General features: G+C 36.4%; 1 protein-coding gene across 3 annotated transcripts; it reads right to left on the reverse strand.

Moving 5' to 3' along the window:
* Window positions 1-2,677: 2,677 nt before the first annotated feature.
* LOC133818720 (cyclin-dependent kinase C-2-like) lies at window positions 2,678-14,934 on the reverse strand. 3 transcript variants are annotated; one of them, XM_062251750.1, is made up of 15 exons: window positions 14,618-14,934; window positions 13,899-14,034; window positions 13,672-13,800; window positions 13,280-13,325; window positions 13,088-13,169; window positions 12,766-12,856; window positions 12,588-12,617; window positions 12,345-12,454; window positions 12,168-12,240; window positions 6,627-6,747; window positions 6,229-6,346; window positions 5,254-5,393; window positions 5,011-5,068; window positions 3,640-3,710; window positions 2,678-3,540 (listed from the first exon to the last, which is right to left on the reverse strand). In XM_062251750.1, the coding sequence occupies exons 3-15, from the start codon at window positions 13,745-13,747 to the stop codon at window positions 2,979-2,981; spliced, it is 1,578 nt and encodes a 525-aa protein (XP_062107734.1). In that variant the 5' UTR covers window positions 13,748-13,800; window positions 13,899-14,034; window positions 14,618-14,934; the 3' UTR covers window positions 2,678-2,978. The 3 variants fall into 3 exon arrangements, with proteins under 3 accessions (XP_062107734.1, XP_062107735.1, XP_062107736.1); XM_062251751.1 differs by having other exon boundaries at window positions 13,899-14,081; XM_062251752.1 differs by lacking the exon at window positions 13,280-13,325 and having other exon boundaries at window positions 14,618-14,933.
* Window positions 14,935-18,789: the final 3,855 nt, after the last annotated feature.

Consider the following 18,789-nt stretch of genomic DNA (forward strand, 5'->3'; position numbering starts at 1 on the left):
ACGCTGGGGCCATGGGGAATAGACGACGGCGTAGAGTTAGCAAGCAACGGTGGATGTCGCCAGCGATATCGGACATGCAAAGCTTAGGCAAAGCTTAGTAGTTCTTGGAATGGCACGAGAGTGTAAAAATGTCAAATGAGCGCCTGTGGGGTATTTATAAAGGCCCAAATCCTTGCCTCTGATCCTACGGACATGTATCTCCCCATCGAACAGTCCAAAGTCAGGCAGGGGCATTTATGAGCCCTCTCAAGCTGGATCCTCGCCACCTCAGATCTAACGGCCCAGGAGGGGCGGATGCCAAAGGTCGCCCCATCCTACGATCCACATCAACCCAGAAGTATTAATGATGGACCCCCGTGCAGATGGGACGCTTCGAGATCTGTGCTGACACACCAGCCTAGGCCTAGCGACCCTTGAGGTGGCTAGGTGACCTTTCAAGGTCGAGACCCATCCATGCAGCAATCACCTGGTGACACGTGTTCCCCTGCCACGAAGCGGGACTTAGGTAAATGTACCCGGACACTGGTAAATGGTCTAGGCCAATATACGACCAACGTCACTGCCTTGTGTCATGGACCCACGAGTTCAAGCAGGAACTGGGAAGACGACCGTGGGGCGTCTGGGAGCAAGGCAAGCCTCCACCTGGCGGCCCCAGGCGAAGGCTTGGGGGGTAAATGTTATCCCCATTTCCTGACGTGGGCCCGGGACGGTGGTCCAGGCCCATGGCCTTGGCATTCAAATGTAGGCCCGGCCCAAGCCCGCTTGGCATGGGAATATCCAAGGGGCGCGGCCCTAGTGCGATTTTTGGCCCAGACGGTGTCCGGGATGGTGATCCAGGACAGTTGTCCAGGAGACGTACAGAGCTCGGATCCAAGCTGAAGTACACGTAAAACGGTCCCGGATCTTGGTAAACGGTTCGGGCCTGTGGTAAACGAAGAGGGACAAAGGTAAACGAACCCGGATCAGGTTCTTTCTGTTTGGCAAGGAAAAGCATCCATGACCCTGAAGCCGCCCCACAATGCGTGGGGATTGTCCCCACTTTTCACCTGCGAAAAAGGCCACCTCGGGATTGCACGCCACTATTTCAGACCTGCACTAACAAGTACTCTGACTGGTTTGGTCCCCTAAATCAGCCTCATAACTCGAAGTGTCCAGACCAAAAGCACCGTTTTGTCGGGCGAAACATAGTTCTTGGGCCGCCCTGCTGGGCCTTAACTAGTCTTGAATTTATGTATGTTTTATCTTTTCTATTGGGCTTCCACCAGAGAAGCCAAGAGCATTCACATCTTTGATGGGCCCGGGTCATACCCGGCCCAGATCCAGTGTTCCCATGGGCCTATAAATACAGGCGATAGAACACTGAAAAAAATATATATCTCTCTTCGACTGATATACAGTTACTCTGTCAAAAAATAGAGAGAAACTTCATTGTAAAAGACTTTCCAAACTCTAATACAACTGACTCGTGGACTAAGGCTTATTAACGCCTCAACCACGTAAAAATCCTGTATTAATCTTCTACATTCTATATCTTTATTCTTAGCTAATATTCATTAGTGTGGTTTCCGAAAATCTCGGTAAACATTTATTAAAAATATAATAATTTATGCAAGCATAAATATTTGTTTAATATTAATAATACATTCATTTAAATATATAAAAATAAAAAAAATTGAAAAGAAAATGATTGAATATTATTATATAATATCAATATAATTAAATTACATCAATTAATGATGTTTTATATTATTATAATAAAAACAATATTTTAGTTAAAGTTAAAGGTCTTAATAGATGAGAAAAATGTTTTGTCAAAAAAAATAGAAGAGGAAAATGTTTTGTCAAAAAAAAAATAGAAGAGGAAAATGTCCTAATACCAATCCTGGGAAGAAGGGAAGGAATAGTGGAATGTTGTACTTTTAAAATCATTTTCACCATATAAAACGGATTATTTTGTAAAATACTGTGATTTATGTAATTTTTCCTAGCCAAAATAGCATGTTTATCTAATCTATGAGCCACAATATTAAATTTGCGACCAAAATGAAAAAGATGTCATCATAATATTAGACAATAAAATTTTAATATCAATAAAAGTTACACTCAATTCATTCTAATAAACATTATGTTATTCAAAAGAGAATCTAAAGACACTTTCTTAACTGAGAGTCCTAGAGATTAAGCCCAGTTCAGCATCACTAGAGAGCAAGAGCTTCTGCCTTAATGGCTTCCAAAATTAATAGAACCTTAACATAACATAATTAACATAACAACACAAAGCCAAAGCCAACAAGTGGCACAAGACAAAACTAAAACTAGGAATTCTCATTCCAAAATAACATAACAAAACAAAGACATAATAGCAACAAGAAGATTGGGATCCTCTTTCCATCAGCCATAGAATAGAAATTAGTATATAAAATTAATATAATTAACAAAAACAACATACGAATATGTACCACACTCCCTTGTTGGAAGACTAAGAATTTAAACCCAAAAAAAGACTAATTAAAGGATAACTATAAATTTGTTGTTTTTGTTTATAATCACTTCAACTTGTAAATTTATTGTTTCCTGGTTTGTTTTTTATTGGGTTGTGTGATTATTAGGTTGGATTTGGAGCTCAATGTCTTCGACAATGGTGGTTGCGGGAGCATTTGTGTACGGAAGGGTAATCGAAGAAAACAGTGTAATCGACAAATAAAAGTATATATCATAAAAATGAAAGATAAAAAAGTAAATCCGTATAAAGGATATTTTTGTCTTTAATCGATAAATATAAATAACGTTCAAGATTTTTCTTTGTATTAATACTAGAGATTTTAGGCAAGCTACTTTCTAACATTGCATACTTCTAAATTAATCAATGGTTGAATAACTTGAGTGCAAATCCCGAGAGCTTTCATTCGCGGAGATCTTTTCCCTTTCTTATGGCTCAAGTTATTGCACTACTGCCGTTTAAACTCAATCAAAACCAACTACTGCTGCCAATTATACTGCTGATTGCGATTTCCACCCATCATGTTTGAACCACGACCTGCAGCAGAACCACCATAAGGACCATTTTGTGGATAGTTTGGACCGCCAACTCCATAACCACTACCCCCACCACCCCGGGGTCCAGCACCACCAGGCATGCCACTAGAACCATAGGGTGCACCACGGCCTTGCGGAGGATATGGTCCACTGCCGTAACCACCACCCCCAGCACCACCAACTTGACCTCCACGATTTTGGTGAGAATATCCCCCACCAGGGTTGCTGCTCGATGGGTATCTACCTGGCCCTCCAGAGGGTCCTCGAGACTTTCCATAATGATGGCTAGGTCCCGCAGCAACAGTGGGCTGAGAACCGTGCATTGGCTGGTTTGGTCCTGGACGCATCTGGGCATGGGCCTGACCAGACTGCTGTATAGGAGGGAGGCGGCCATGCTGTTGTGGGTGCTGCAGCTTTTGACGTTTTGCTGTTTCTTCGTGTTGCCGTTGCTGCTGCCGTTTCTTTTTTGTTTGGAACTCATGAGATGACTCATATTTTGGCAAACTGTATATATGCACCAGAAAATAGTTTATTTAAAGGTATTTTACCTCACCTCCCATAAGGCAATAAAGTATATAAAAAAAAAAAAAACAATGGTGTAACCTCTTAGGATCACAGGGTAATGGATCAGTCCAGAAATATTCAGCATCAAGGGCGTCCTTAGCAGCTATTCTCTTCATATATTGAAGAAAACAAGTTAGAATCATTCTCACTTTTTTAACAAGGAGCCAAAATAAAAGTAATATTCTACATGTGGACTAAAACTGAATAAACAATGGGGGACAACTCCCGCCATATGGAGAGAAGAATTTGGAATTGTCGCTTTCTGAAAGTGAAGATGGGTATACACTGGCTGAGAAATTTTCCTTCTTTTTTTCTTCTTTAATTTTCTTTTTAAAGAACTAGCTTGAATTCACTTTTGGATTTTGTTTTTCATAAACAAAAAAAAGTAAATATCTTTTGACCATTGCTTTGCATGTTGTAGATAGTCATATATTATACGTAGAGACATACAGTCCTATACTATCTTTCTCTCTCGCCATCTTTAATTTCTCTCCCACCAATGTCTCTCTTGACTTTTTTTTTTCACATTTTCACTCTAAACTCTCTCCTGTATTCTCGCTTGCCTTTCCTTCTCCAATTTATCTCTCATCCCCCTTTAATTTCTCTCTCCATATAATAATATCGCTTCTCTAATTATCTATACTTTTACTTGCTCTGTGTTTACTTTCTCCCCTCATTCCATTTCCTCGGTTGAGTTTATCTATCTTCAGTCTCACCTAAAATATTTCCCCTCATTCTCCCATAATCTGAGTAGAAAAGAGAAAACAAGAAGAGAGGGACTAGAACGAAAAAATATAAATGTAAAGACAATTTAAATGTGGAGACAGAGCTTAAAAACAGAATAGCAAACCTGTTTTTTTTAATGATTACACCGGTACAACATAGAGACTAAAGTAAATATTTTGTAATTATTCCCAGGAAAAAATTAGGAAAAAAAAGTATTTATTACTATTATATTAATTATGAAAAATTGATGAAAATAAACATTTTAAAACATCACAGGCAAAATAATCATATTATAAACTCTTTGCAAAATAACATTCTCGACACACTCAACACCATGTCATGCAATGCAAGTATGCAAATAACAAGGTGTCGAGTAGGTATTAAGTGTTGTTGGGAAAGCTATTTGCAGAAAATTCATTAACATAGCCTTTTTTGCAAAAAAAAAAAAGGTGATATCATGATCATCATCATTATTTATAGGAATCAGACATTTCATTCAAAGGATACTTGTGCATTGTTTCAGTTTGAGGTCTCACAACCATTCATTGCATGATTTGAGTACAACCCAAACAGATAAACAATATATCAACATAAGAACCAAGCATGAGTAGAAACACCACCTAAAATGAAGAATTTATGTTAATAATATATTATATCTCAGAAATTATGAACATAAAGACAAACCTGAGAAGGATCAAGCGTAAGCATCCTTTCCAACAACTCCAAAGCATGGCGGTCAAATCTACAACATAGAAAAAAAATGTAAGCTAAACTAAGATATATAGAAGAATAAAAATTCACAACTTACAATAACTCCATAGCATGCACTGAAGACTAATACGTACACATGACATGAATCCTATTACCCTACAATGAGACAAAAGATTCTAGCATATATTATTAGGTAGGTCCTCATGAATCACTTACTGTCTGAAAACCTCCCTGAGACGTCTCTTCAATGGTCTTGTAGGCTTGAAGTTGTTATACCAGGGAATTTTAGAAACCCCAGGCCAATTAACCTCATCTGGAGCTCCACATAACTCAAAGATCTTATTTAACTGCTCTGGCTACAATGATTACAAACGAAGAGAATAATTACATTAGTTTCCACAACCTTTCTTGAATAAAACAATGTCACCATAAATGCTTAAACTATATACCAAAAACACAAAAACAGAAAATTCACAACATTGAGAATCACGTTTAAAATCAGAGAAATATGACTTTAATTGTTTCCTGATTTTTTGAAAGATTTTGTAGTAAATTACATTTAAAAGATATTATTCTGTTCCAATAAATCAGAATAATTGTTTTAGAATATTTTAGCATCCATCCCAGAAACCTACCAAATTGGTTGTGTTTGCACTAAAATATTAAAAAAGTTAGAATGTTGTTCACAATGATAAACCAATATATAGAGAAGAGCACCCAAGAAGAAAATATCTGGGACATGTAAAGCTAAAGACTTGCTCTTTTACAAGGAGAAGAAAAAAATAGCTGCATCTCTACATCATGTTTGTGAAAATGGTACATCTATAGGCAGTCAGCAGCTCTAGATCATGTTTGAGAAAACAGTTAACATCTAAGGACCTAAATGCTTCCAATACAATTGACCTTTCCCAACCATTGACCAAGACACACCATTTCAAATTAATAAATTAACAATTTAATAGATTCAATTTAGTCATTTCCACCCAAAAAAGTACTCGAGCCAAGGCCGAGGCTCAGACTAACATTTTATAATAAGAACTTCCAAATTACATACACATAGACTTCATATAGGTATACAACATTCCAAATTGTTTGTTGATACATCCAACCATTCACCATTTTATTTGAGCCTGTAACAAAAATTATGACATCCAAATAAAAACAAAAACAAAATAAAGAAGTAATACTTACCTCATCTTTTCCAGGAAAAATAGGCTTCCCATGGAGAAGTTCTGCAAAGATACAGCCGACAGACCACATATCAACAGCCGGACCATACTTTGTTGTCCCAAGCAGCAACTCCGGAGGTCTGTGCAAAAGTAAAAAAACAGGGCAAAGCACAGCTGAATATAGATTAGTTCCTTTTAAATGTACATTATTGTCATTTTGGTCGGGTTCCTTTCTTTTTAATAAGTGACAATTTAATTGGACTTTAAACCTGAGTACACTCGCACAACCATCCACGCAACCACTGAAGCTAACCTCAAGTGGCAATTTTGGTCAGGTTACTATATTGAGCAAACAAACTTGAAAGACAAGAGCCAATACAAATTAAATCAGAACTCTCGAAAGGTGAGTGCAATGATTACCTATACCATAAGGTAATAACACGATTTGTAAGATTTGCATTATGATCATTTGAGAATGAACGAGCAAGTCCAAAATCAGCAAGCTTCAGATTACCTTCATTATCTATAAGAAGGTTAGAGCCTGCAGCACAAACAAAAAACACCATTGAAGCACAATAACATTATAGAAGTTTGTAAGAGAAATTTTTATTTCTACTTTTCTGTATATTCATCAGTAAAAATACAGCTCTATTTATAGGGTTTATACACCTAACCTCCTTAATTACAGAATAAAATACAGATCACAAAGATAATTACAAATGTTCTAAATAAGGAAACTATAAATTTACAGCTATAATCAAATCACAAGATTTGATTTTCTCTAATCTTACAACACTCCCCCTCAAGCTGGACTCTAGATATTGATGAGTCCAAGCTTGTTTACTAGAAAATCAAAGACTCGTTCGGATAACCCTTTTGTGAAAATATCAGCCAACTGGTGATCTGTCAGTACATATTTGATGCCTGATAGCTCCTCCATCAATCTTCTCTTTAATAAAGTGTCGGTCCACTTCAACGTGGTTAGTTCTATCATGATGTATAGGGTTATGTACAATATTGATGGTAGCTGATTATCACAGTAGAACTGAATGGGGGATTCATATTCAATCTTCAATTCTCCTAATAGGCGTCTAATCCATATTGCTTCGCACACTCTATAGGTCATGGCTCTATACTCGGCTTCTGCACTACTTCTTGCAACCACTGTTTGTTTTTTACTCCGCCATGTCACCACATTTCCTCATATAAGTGTGCAATACCCAGAAGTAGACTTTCTATCATCAACTATCCCTGCCCAATCTGCAGCTGTGAATACTTCGACCTTCCTCTCAGTTGTCTTTTTGAAGAAAAGACCTTTCCCTGGTGTTTGCTTTAAATACCTCAGAATTCTATATACTGCATTGAGATGTCCTTGACATAGATCATGCATATATTGACTGACCAAACTTACTGCAAAAGCAATATCAAGTCCGGTATGTGAGAGATAGATAAGCTTCCCGACTAGCTATTGGTACCTTCCTTTGTCAACTGAACTTCCTTCAAACATTTTTCTCATGTCTCCGAGCTCAATTGGAGTTTTGCTGGGTTTACTGCCAAGCATTCCTGTTTCATTTAGGAGATCAAGAGTGTATTTTCTTTGAGAAACTGAAATTCCTCTTTTGCTCCTAGCAAATTCCATTCCTAGAAAATACCTGAGTGCGCCAAGATCCTTGACTTCAAATTCTTTTGCCAACATTTCTTTGATCAAAATCATTTCTTCAGTGTGGTTGTCAGTGACAATGATATCATCAACATACACAATCAGTACTGACATTTTTCCAGTTTCTGAGTGTTTGATAAAGAGGGTATGATCTATTTGCCTTGCATGTATCCGAGTCCCTTGACTGCTTTCAGGAATCGATTGAACCATGCTCGAGGAGATTGTTTTAGACCATAGAGAGATTTGTTTAGCTTGCATACTTTCATTGTATTGGGAGATTCTTCAAAACCAGGGGCTGACTCATGTATACTTCTTCTTCCTCCATTCAAGAATGCACATGTATACTTCTTCTTCCAGTTCTCCATTCAAGAATGCATTTTTTACATCAAGTTGATGTAACTCCCAATCCAAGTTGATTGCTAGCGAGAGCAATACTTTGATAGTATTGAGTTTGGCAACTGGGGTGAAGGTTTCAGTGTAGTCAATTCCATAGGTTTGCGTAAAACCTTTGGCAACTAAACGTGCTTTGTACCTCTCAATAGATCCATTTGCATTGTATTTGACTGTGAATACCGATTTGCACCCTATTACTTTCTTGTCTGGTGGTAACTCCACCAGTCTCCAAGTTCCATTCTGCTCAAGGGCTTTTATTTCTTCGAGAACAGCTGTCTTCCATTGAGGAGTACCAAGTGCTTCACTAATATTCCTGGGAATCACAACATTTGACAGACTAGAGGTAAAAGCTCTAAATGGACATGATAATTTTGCATAAGAGATGAATTTTGAAATAGGGTGCTGGGTATAAGATCGAGTTCCTTTCCTTAATGCAATAGGAATATCTAGATCCGGCTGAGTATTGAGGGGAAGTTTACCTGCATCATCTGAGGGAAGAGGTTCTATTACTGGATTGAATTCTTGACTGTGATATGAATTCGTTACTTGTTTACTTCTTTCTCTTTTGGTATACACCCGTATTTCTTTGTTTATGTGAGAAGTAGAAGATGGGCGATCTTGAGGAGGAGTATCTGGCTCTAAAGGGAATGAAGTATCTAGGGGTATTTGTAAACCCCACTACCATTGAGCTTCTTGCTCTTGAAGGATGTGATCCCCCTGAAGCGAGGTGGGAGTGAAGGAGAATTTTCAAAAAAAGTGACATCCCGTGAGGTGTAGGATTTCTTGCTGAAAGGACAATAACAATGGTAGCCCTTCTATGCAGAGGAATATCCTAGAAAAACTGTTTTTATGGCACGAGGATCTAGTTTACTCCGAAGTTGGGAGTGGACGTGGACAAAGGCAATACAACCAAAAACCTTGACTGAAAGGGTATTGATGGAAGTGTGAGGGTTGAGAGACAGAAAAATGGAGTATGGCGTTTTGAACTTAAGGGGCCTACTGGGAAGGCGATTAATGAGATAAGTGGCAGTAAGGACATCGTCGCCCCAAAGATATTTTGGAACATGCATATTGAACATAATGGCACGAGCCACTTCTAAGAGATGGCGATTTTTTCTTTCGGCTACGTCATTCTGTTGCGGAGTATCTACACACGAACTTTGATGAACAATCCCATTTTGTAGAAGATAGACCGAGGGTGGAATTAAAATATTCAGTACCATTATCGGTACGAAGTGTCCGAATAGACTTTTGGTACTGTGTTTGGATCATTTTGTGGAAATTTTGGAAGACTTGGCAGGTTTCAGATTTGTGCCTAAGTAGATAAACCCAAGTGATTCACGTATGATCATCAATGAATGTGATAAACCAACGCTTACCAGAGGAGGTAGTGACCTTTGACGGACTCCACAAGTCACTGTGAACCAGAGAAAAGGGGCTGGATGGTGTATATAGTTTTGGAGGAAACAAAACACGAGTATGTTTAGCAATTTGGCAAATATCACATTGAAAATCAACAACCTTTTTATTGATAAACAAAGATGGAAACAAGTGTTTTAAATATAAAAAACTTGGATGTCCAAGTCGACAATGCCATAACATAATTGTTCGAGAATTTGAATCAAAGACAGAATTAGACATAGAACTTGAAGTCAAACAATGTAACAGAGGCTGCTCTTGGGGCGGATGTTGAAAGAAATAAAGTCTGTCACGAATCCTAGCACTGCCAATCATCCTCCCCAATGATAGATCCTGAAAGTGACAAGAATTGGAGACAAATTTAGCAAGACAGTGATTATCATATGTCAAATTCTGAACAGAGATTAAATTGCATTTTAATGAAGGAGCGTGAAGAACTGATTTAAGAAGTAATGCAGAAGACAATTTTATGGTGCCAATTCCGACAATAGGTGAGTGAGTTCCATCTGCAATCTTAACACTAGAAGGAGTATAGCAGGGATAATAGGAATTAAACAAGTGAGATAAACCTGTCATGTGATCAGTTGCGCCAAAATCGATGATCCATGGTGTTTGGAAAGCAGAAGAAAAATTAACAGAATGTGCAACAAATGCACTATGAGATTCAGAACTAGACTTGGGTTTCATGGAGGATTGATTAAAGAGCGCGTATAATTGTTCAAGTTGTTCCTGACTGAATGAAGGGGCAGCAGGAGTGTTTGTATTCGGACCATCCGCAGTCCGAGTCTGAAAGGCCTTTTTGTCATGCTGGCGACGAGGAGTCCAGTTTGGTGGTTTTCCATGAATTTACCAACGAGTGGAGCAAGTGTGGCCATGACGTTGACAGTGATCACACCAAGGTCGTTCCCCCTTACAATTAGGTCGAGGGTCAGGATTGGATCTGGCAAATGGCGGTGGGCCAGATTTTGAGACAAAGGTAGAGCTTTCAACGGCAGGCAATATTGGAGTGGTAAGCATGACACGACGACGTGCTTCTTCACGTCTAACCTCAGAGAAAGCTTCTTCAATGTCAGGAAATGGAGAACGATCGACCAAACAACCTCGAACTTCATCAAGATTATTGTTCAACCCAGTAAGGAATTCAAAGACCCGCTCCTTTTCTAACTGTTGGTGCTGGAGTGTGGTGCAAGTAGCACATAAAGGAGTGGTATCCAGATACAAGTCGAGTTCCTGCCACAGGTCTTGTAAGTCTGAGAAATATTGGGTAACAGTTTGAGTACCTTGCTTGATTTCTTTGAGTTTGGTACGAATCTCAAAAATTTGAGAGGCATTCCCAAGATCAAAGTACATCTTCTTAGCAGCATCCCAGACTTCCTTAGTCGTCTTAAAAAATAAATACCTGCGACTGATTTTTGGATCCATCGAATTAATAAGCCATGCAAGGACTAGAATTTTCAGCCTGCCATACCTTGTAAGTGTAGTCAGTCAGAGGAGGGGCAGGAAGGTCACCAGTAAGGTACCCAAGCTTTCCACGCCCACATATGACCAACTTTACTGACTGTGCCCATTGTAGATAATTTCTACCATCAAGTTTGTGGGTTGTGATGTGGAGAGAGCTGGTATCATGACTGTAAATGGAGCCCACAAAGCTAGTGGACTGATTTTGGGCCTGAGATTAGGCTGAAGTTTGGGTAGGCCCACTGGTTTGAGAAGAAACATCTCCATTGGTCAACATTGTTGGAGACAATAAACCACCGACTGAACAAGTTCTGAAAAAAAAAAATGAGCCTTGGGCCTAAATCAGCTGGGCTTTAGTGTGAAAGAGGTGAGACAAAGCAAAGATGCGAGGAAAAATGGGCTTGGGCCTGGACAAAGAAAACTTTAGGCTGAAGAAAGGAGATAGAGGCTTGAGTGAGACGCACGGGGGAAACGAAGGGACGGAGAATAGCTTGGACAGAGCGCCTGTCTGGAGCAGGAGCAGAATGACCTCGCTGAAGAGCCTAGAAGTGCGTCGAACGTTGCCTGAGTGCCTGAAAGGGCGTCGGACTTCACCTGAGCGCCTGGAAGCTGAGCCGAATGCTGACAGGGACTGGTTCAAGGGCTTGGGACAACACCCGATTCAGAGAGGGTGTTGCCGGACTGAGAGGAGAACCGAGGGACGTCGCCTGAGAAGATGGGAGGTCATCGGACAGAGGGAAGAGCCGTCGGCTCTGATACCATATAGAAGTTTGTAAGAGAAATTTTTATTTCTACTTTTTTGTATATTCATCAATAAAAATACAGCTCTATTTATAGGGTCTATACACCTAATCTCCTTAATTACAGATTAAAATACAGATCACAAAGATAATTACAAATATTCTAAATAAGGAAACTTTAAATTTACAGCTATAATCAAGCTATAATCAAATCACAGGATTTGATTTTCTCTAATCTGTCAACAAACATCACAAGTTAGATTGACAAAAACAGTTTGCTTTTATATAAACCTTTAATATCTCGGTGAAGCACTTGATTTACATGACAATAGTGTAGCCCTGTCAATAGCTGCTTCATATAGCACTGTGAAAACAATAGCCATCAACAAAAATCAGTGGTTTCATGAGTAGTTATGAATTAATAATAAGTAGATCAGGAAGTTCAGTATAAATAGCCTTTAAATGTACCTTAATCTGGGGAACTGAAAATCTCATCCCAGGCCTATCAGCAAGTCCTGTTAAATCATGGTCCATGTATTCAAAAACCATGTAAATGCCCCCTTTATACTTGTTACCGTCTGCAGCTCCAAGCCACACAAACAATATGTAAGTCTCCAACCTCTTTTAAATCTTTAGACAAGCAAGGTCTACAAATATCATAATGAAGAACTACATCAATAGAACTAAGCTACAATACAATTAAGTGCTTGCCTGGCTTCCCCTGCTCATCCTTCTCAGGACCTGACAAACAATATCAGAATTTCAGATGCCAAGATGGAGTGGGTGATTGTCAAACATTTGCTTGCCAAAAAAAATATATTTCATAAACAAGAATACTTGCAAAAAAAAATACAAAAATATAAGTTAAAATTCAGTATTACAAAAATACCTGGAGATGTCACAATCTCTTTCAATTTAATTACATTTTCATGATGCAGCTTCTTTAGAATTTTGATTTCTCGAATGGCAGTAATTGGGAACTGAGGACAAGTGAAATATAATGTATATCAGGGACATTTTCATATCTGACAAGCAGCTAGAAACTCTTCCAACAATATGAAATATTTATATATATAATATTGAACGTAGCTACACATGCGGCATATTACAAAGAAATAAAAAAAAGCTAGGGTGTGAAGAAATAAATAGTATTACCCTTTAATAATAAATAAACAAATCAAACTCTTAAAAAAAACAGAAAAGCTACATACTCCCTCTCTCTCATTATCCATTCGTATTTTCTTCAAAGCAACAATTTCTCCCGTCTTTATTTCTCTTGCCATGTAAACTTGGCTGCAATTCAAGTATATGTTTTAGAACTCACAACCGCTTACAAGACATATAATCTGAGCAAGAATACTAATGAAGTTCAAAAGACTAATTGCCAGAGAAAGAAAATTTACATTAAAAAAAGTTCTTGTCTTATAAATGCAGAGATGAATCCTCGTGCTTAACACAGAGATGAATATATTAGCACTGCTATATATATTGATGTTTAATTGTGTATGAAAAAGGCCTTGAAGGTCTTAATTCTCGTATAGATAAAAACAGTCATAAGCCTCTCTGTTTAAATATGAGCCGACACTCTACTTAAAATTTACACCTTATCATTTCTATTCAAAAAAAAAAAAATGCTATCAAGATAAAAGCAAAAGTAGAAAACAACTTCAAATTGCAATGTTAAACATAAGTAAACGACATTGTAATCTTTATAGATAGTATACTAATCAGAAAGTTGATAACACTTCAGCCACAGAAAAATAGTTACTAATGATAAATTAGAGAAAATGTGCACCCGTAAGTTCCCTCGCCAATTTGTTCCAACTTCTCAAAGCAATCAACACTTCTAGATCCCCATGAAGGGGACTCATGGACGTTAAGCTGTCCAGGGCCCGCCATTGCCATTATTACCCTCTTTGCCTCCCTGTACAATTGATATCTCTCATTACAAAATATTTTAAACCAAGTACTACAACCAAAGAATAATTATAAATGATATACTGTGGTTATCAATATGCTTACCGTCTGTGGATTCAAACCAATTGCCAGCCACTTAAAAACGAGAAAGCACAGATGAATATCCAAATGGTGTGTCTGATAACACCTCCTCCCCCTTCCTCTCCGCGGCTTTAAGAATTCCAAGCTCGCAGCAGTGCGACTTTTGAAGAATATAGAACCATAAACTTTATGCTCCATTTTTTGATGCTAACAAAATATGCGAATATAAATGGAACAAAGTCTTTAATGTCTAAGTTATAATTCATGAAGTCCTAAAGAAACAACATGTTTCCTCTCAACCTTACACGACACTTTGGATTAACAGAGGAACCAGGGACGGAGCTATGACGGGTCCAATGGGAGCCAGTAAACATGAACGAGTCTTTACAAAACTATTGTTAAAACAGTGTATTTACATTACTATAAATATATCTTTTTTCCCCCGAAAAACAAAAGGCAAATAAATCACAAACTTGGAAGCAAACAAATATTTTTCAACAGCCACCAGATTATGATTTAAGGAAAAAAAATTATAAGAGCCAATAAATAATTGTATCATTCATTACAAAAGAAGCCTTTGCTAAACCAACTTTACCAAAAATTGACTTAAATTTTACCTATACAGAATGCTAGCCAGGATTATTTCCACTTACAACAATCTATGTTTACTACATTTTTAATTTCTTCGCAAACCAAATGCAAATTATACATAGAAATTAACAATAAAAAGTAACATAAGATACCTGATAGAGATCAGGATTACAGATATTTAGAGTAGAGAATCGGTGAACTGGGTTGGCCGGAGGACCCAAGCGGAGAATTTTGGGGTTTAAGGGTTTTTTTGGTTGAAGAAAATAATGGTCAAAGAGATAGATGCAACCGGGGATGAATAAGAAAAGCAGAAATTTTGGTGGATCAAAGAGAAAGATGAATATGATGGAGTGTAAGAAGAAAAAAGACAATCGAAGTGGAAAGGGAGGGTTGTTTATCGAGTCTCTGCCATTAAAGGAACTTGATTAAGCATTTGAGCTCTTAGAACAATAAGGACAAGTGATACTAGGTTGTTGGCAAGGCCTTCTCATCCTTATAGTACCGTGGGCCGAAGTTGAGGCCAACTAATAGATAAGTTGATATGAAAAAATTAAAAAAAAAAAAAAAAAAACACCTTATATGACTTTTTTTTTTATGAAATTTGCAAATTGTTTTTTTTTATCGCAATGAAGTTTGTTCACTAAAAAAATGCATAAGGTCATACATCCTATATGTAATGCCCCATATTTTGGGCTCGGTGTAATATTAATTGGGATAACTTGAAAAATACCCAGTTTTATGATTAGTTAACTAAAAATAGCTACTAATAATATTTAGTTGAATATTACCCACTTTTTTAAACACATTTCCTATATTACCCTTAAAATACTACTAGAAGTCCAATGTAAAAATCTCAATCTTTGCCTCTGTCGTGTCATTTACTTCCCCATTTAAATAAACTGTAGTGGAGAGAAGACGATATGTGTGTGAGGAGAAAAAATTGTGAAATAGAAGGGGTATAATGGGTAGAGTCAGTAACATTTTGGGTATTAATCTAAGAGTTTTAAAAAGTGGGTAAAAATTAAAGAGGTTAACTTAAATTGGGTAGTAGGTGTTATTTTCACTTATTAATTTGGATTGAGAATTTACTCTCATAATATATATCATATTGGGGTTGTATTACAATTTGAAAATCAAAGTTCAAATTAAGATGTGGCATTATTATAAATTTAATTGACTTGATATGTATTTTGAGAGAAAATGCTTATTTGGCCTTATTTGGGTAAAGAAATTAAAATGAATTCCAAATAATGCTATAAGGTAACTTCAATGACATTTTGGGTAGTTATATTTACATTTTTATCATGTTTTAATGGACTTTAGATTTATACCACCATTGAGCCTTATTTTTGGGCTCAACATCTTAAGTGGACTTTTAGGCATATTTCAAAAAGCACTCAGCCAAAATCCGAGAATACACTATAGTTTTAAGTTTATAAGTTAATTATTTAAATCAAAATGGGAAATTAAGGGTTCATTAGGAAGTGGCTAAGTGTATTAGGCTAATCACATGTTGTGGTCAACTCTAAATAGTGTCATGTGATACTTGTTGAGCCAAAGAAGCCACTCCACCCCAACCCTCATCACATCACCCTTCCTCTCACTTGGCAGCCACCCTACTCCCTCTCTCTCTCTCTCTCATTTCTTTCAATCAAGCTTTGAAAAAAATCAGAGCACTCTCCTCTCTCTCCCTCTCAATTTCGTTGCTCTCTCTCTCTCTTGTTTCCTCAAGGAAATCTTTGAAAAAATTCAGAGCACTCTCCTCTCTCTCCCTCTCAATTCCGTTGCTCTCTCTCTCTCTTGTTTCCTCAAGGAAACCTCCATGGAAGCTTAAGAAAAAGCTTGAAATAGTGCATCATTAGTACTCTACAATTAGATAACTCGACTAGGGTCGAGAATAGAATAAATCTTGGGAAGCAATTAGGGTCTAACATTTCTAAAGATTCTAAGGTTCCCGAGGGCTTAGAGGGAAGGTTTGAAAAACCAATAACGAATTGTTGTACTAGTTCAATATTTTCTATATTGATCTTAATGCCCAAAGAAAACTTAATAATTATTAATCTCCACAATTAATCTGAGTGTAATGTATGGCTAACTACAGTATTGGCTAATCGAGGACGGGACTTGTAGTAGAAGAAAATCCCACATATTGCTAAGGACTACTGGTAAGTCAAACCTGACTTCTTTTACTACAACATGAATGACTAGTGCATTGCTTTTTAGATTTAGGTCACGAGCACAAGTATACACAGTTGTTGTAGAAAGTCTATAATGGTATTATCCTATCAAACATGAGTCGAGGTTTAATTCCGACATTGATGAAATGGTTGAGAGCATTATTCCACAGAGCTCGTATGCCTGTGAGTGTTGGGAATAGTGTCCTTAAAGCAATTGTAGTTGATAAATGTTTTAAATGAAATAAATAATTTAATTGAATTATTATATATATATAGAATATGTATGATATTATGTTGATGATATTAAGTAAATATCATAAAATTCTAAAGTTTATCTATGTGGTCTTAATCTCATATTGGTATGAGAGGATCGAGATTAAGATAATAAACTTGAAACAGTTCGCAGTAAAATAAAGTTATGAAATCTTTAGATTAATTACTGCTAGTACAGTTCGCTAGTATTATGAATACAAGTGACCTAAATCCAGGTCACTAGTGTAGCAGGACACTTTAGTGAATGTACTTTATATATAGTGATATATAGAGCTGGACCATATGTGATTTGTTAATACTTGTTTAAACACTGTTTCATAGTATTAATCAAACACATCAAATGATGATCATATACATGGTGATCTTAATCCCAAGGTTACTATGAACTCATATATATGTAATCCAATCATTTGATTCATGCGTTAAGGTTTGTTAGAATGATCATGCTAAGAACAATTGTTTTGGGGACTCAATGATATATATGGTTGGGGACATAGTTTAACAAATATGGAATTTATACATTCTTATAGATTGAATAATGATTCCCTATTGGGTTGACTTTTAGAACTGAAAAAGGCTATGAGTGCTCACGTCGCAAAATTATTGTGACATAACCCTCACTAGTAAATTCAATGATACACTAGGAACAATATATAGTAAAAATTGTAAAACAGTAATCTTATTCCCTTTTAATTATGAACTATTAATAGAGGATTAACATTGTATGTAATGATTACATCAATTGACACTATATTATTTAATAAAGTACTCTGTAAATATATGTCTATAATTATCAAGAGTTCAATCTCATATTTATAGTGGAGTAATCATGAGATTAATAAATATAATTGTAATTACTTAATCAAAGAGCTTTGATTAATAATCTAATATTTATTGGAGATTGATATTATAGGTCCATAGGTCCCCGGGGTGGCTCTGTCAACACAATATAAATGTAAGAGCTGATATAAGGGTAAAACTGTAATTTGGAAATCTGAGAAGAATAATTTTATTCTTCGGGTCAAATATACAATTATATAATAATTGAGGTTGAATAATTAATTATTAAATTTTTGAAAATATGTTTAGTGATTTAAATATATGATTAATAAATAAATAAAATTTTGAAATTAATTATTTCATTTGAGTGGGAGAAAATAAAATTAGAAGGCCATATAGATATTGATTTATTGAATTTTAAGAAGATGATGATATCAATTTGAATTTTTGAATTTAAAATTTAAATTTTGAAATATGATTGTGATTTTTTCCTTAAAAAGATAATATCATATTTTGTGGAATGATTGATTTTAATTAAATAAATAAATAAATAAAAGAAAATACAATATCCCTAAAAAATGGAATATTGTTATTCACGCATGACAAAGTCCAAGGATTGTGTCATGCGTGTAGCAGTGTACTAATATAGTATCAGTATTGTTTTTATTTTATTATTTATTTAATTAATAATTTGATAATAGATATTTTCAAATTTGGAAATTAGATATTACCTAAATCAATTCCTATCATCATTATTATATTATTAATATATTACTATTATAATTGGAAATAATAATGTAATATATAATCTCTAAGTTACGCACCCCCTGCCGTGCATGCGCCCAGCCGCACCCTGTGTCCGCCTTTGCCCAGCTGCACCTCGTGCCCTGCACACACGTCGTGCATGCCGCATGCTCAGGCCGTGCAGCACCACCGAATCCCTGCCGCCACCCCACATTGGTACACACCTAGGGTTTGTTTACCATAATTATTTTAATTATTCATTTAATTAAAAATATGAAATTGAATTAAAATAGTTTTAATTTGGTAATTTCTTTAATTGAAATAATATTGATTATTTTTCTTAATTAAAA

This window comes from Humulus lupulus, chromosome 2 (genome assembly GCF_963169125.1).
Source record: "Humulus lupulus chromosome 2, drHumLupu1.1, whole genome shotgun sequence".
In the NCBI taxonomy this organism is placed as follows: Eukaryota; Viridiplantae; Streptophyta; class Magnoliopsida; order Rosales; family Cannabaceae; genus Humulus; species Humulus lupulus.

Coding starts and splice junctions, on each gene's coding strand:
- LOC133818720 (XM_062251750.1), bottom strand. CDS start 13,747: ATGAGTCCCCTTCATGGGGATCTAGAAGTGTTGATTGCTTTGAGAAGT. Junction 12,618..12,765: donor AGAGATTGTGACATCTCCAG/GTATTTTTGTAA, acceptor ATTGTTTGTCAG/GTCCTGAGAAGGATGAGCAG. Junction 5,069..5,253: donor CTCAGGGAGGTTTTCAGACA/GTAAGTGATTCA, acceptor TCTATGTTGTAG/ATTTGACCGCCATGCTTTGG.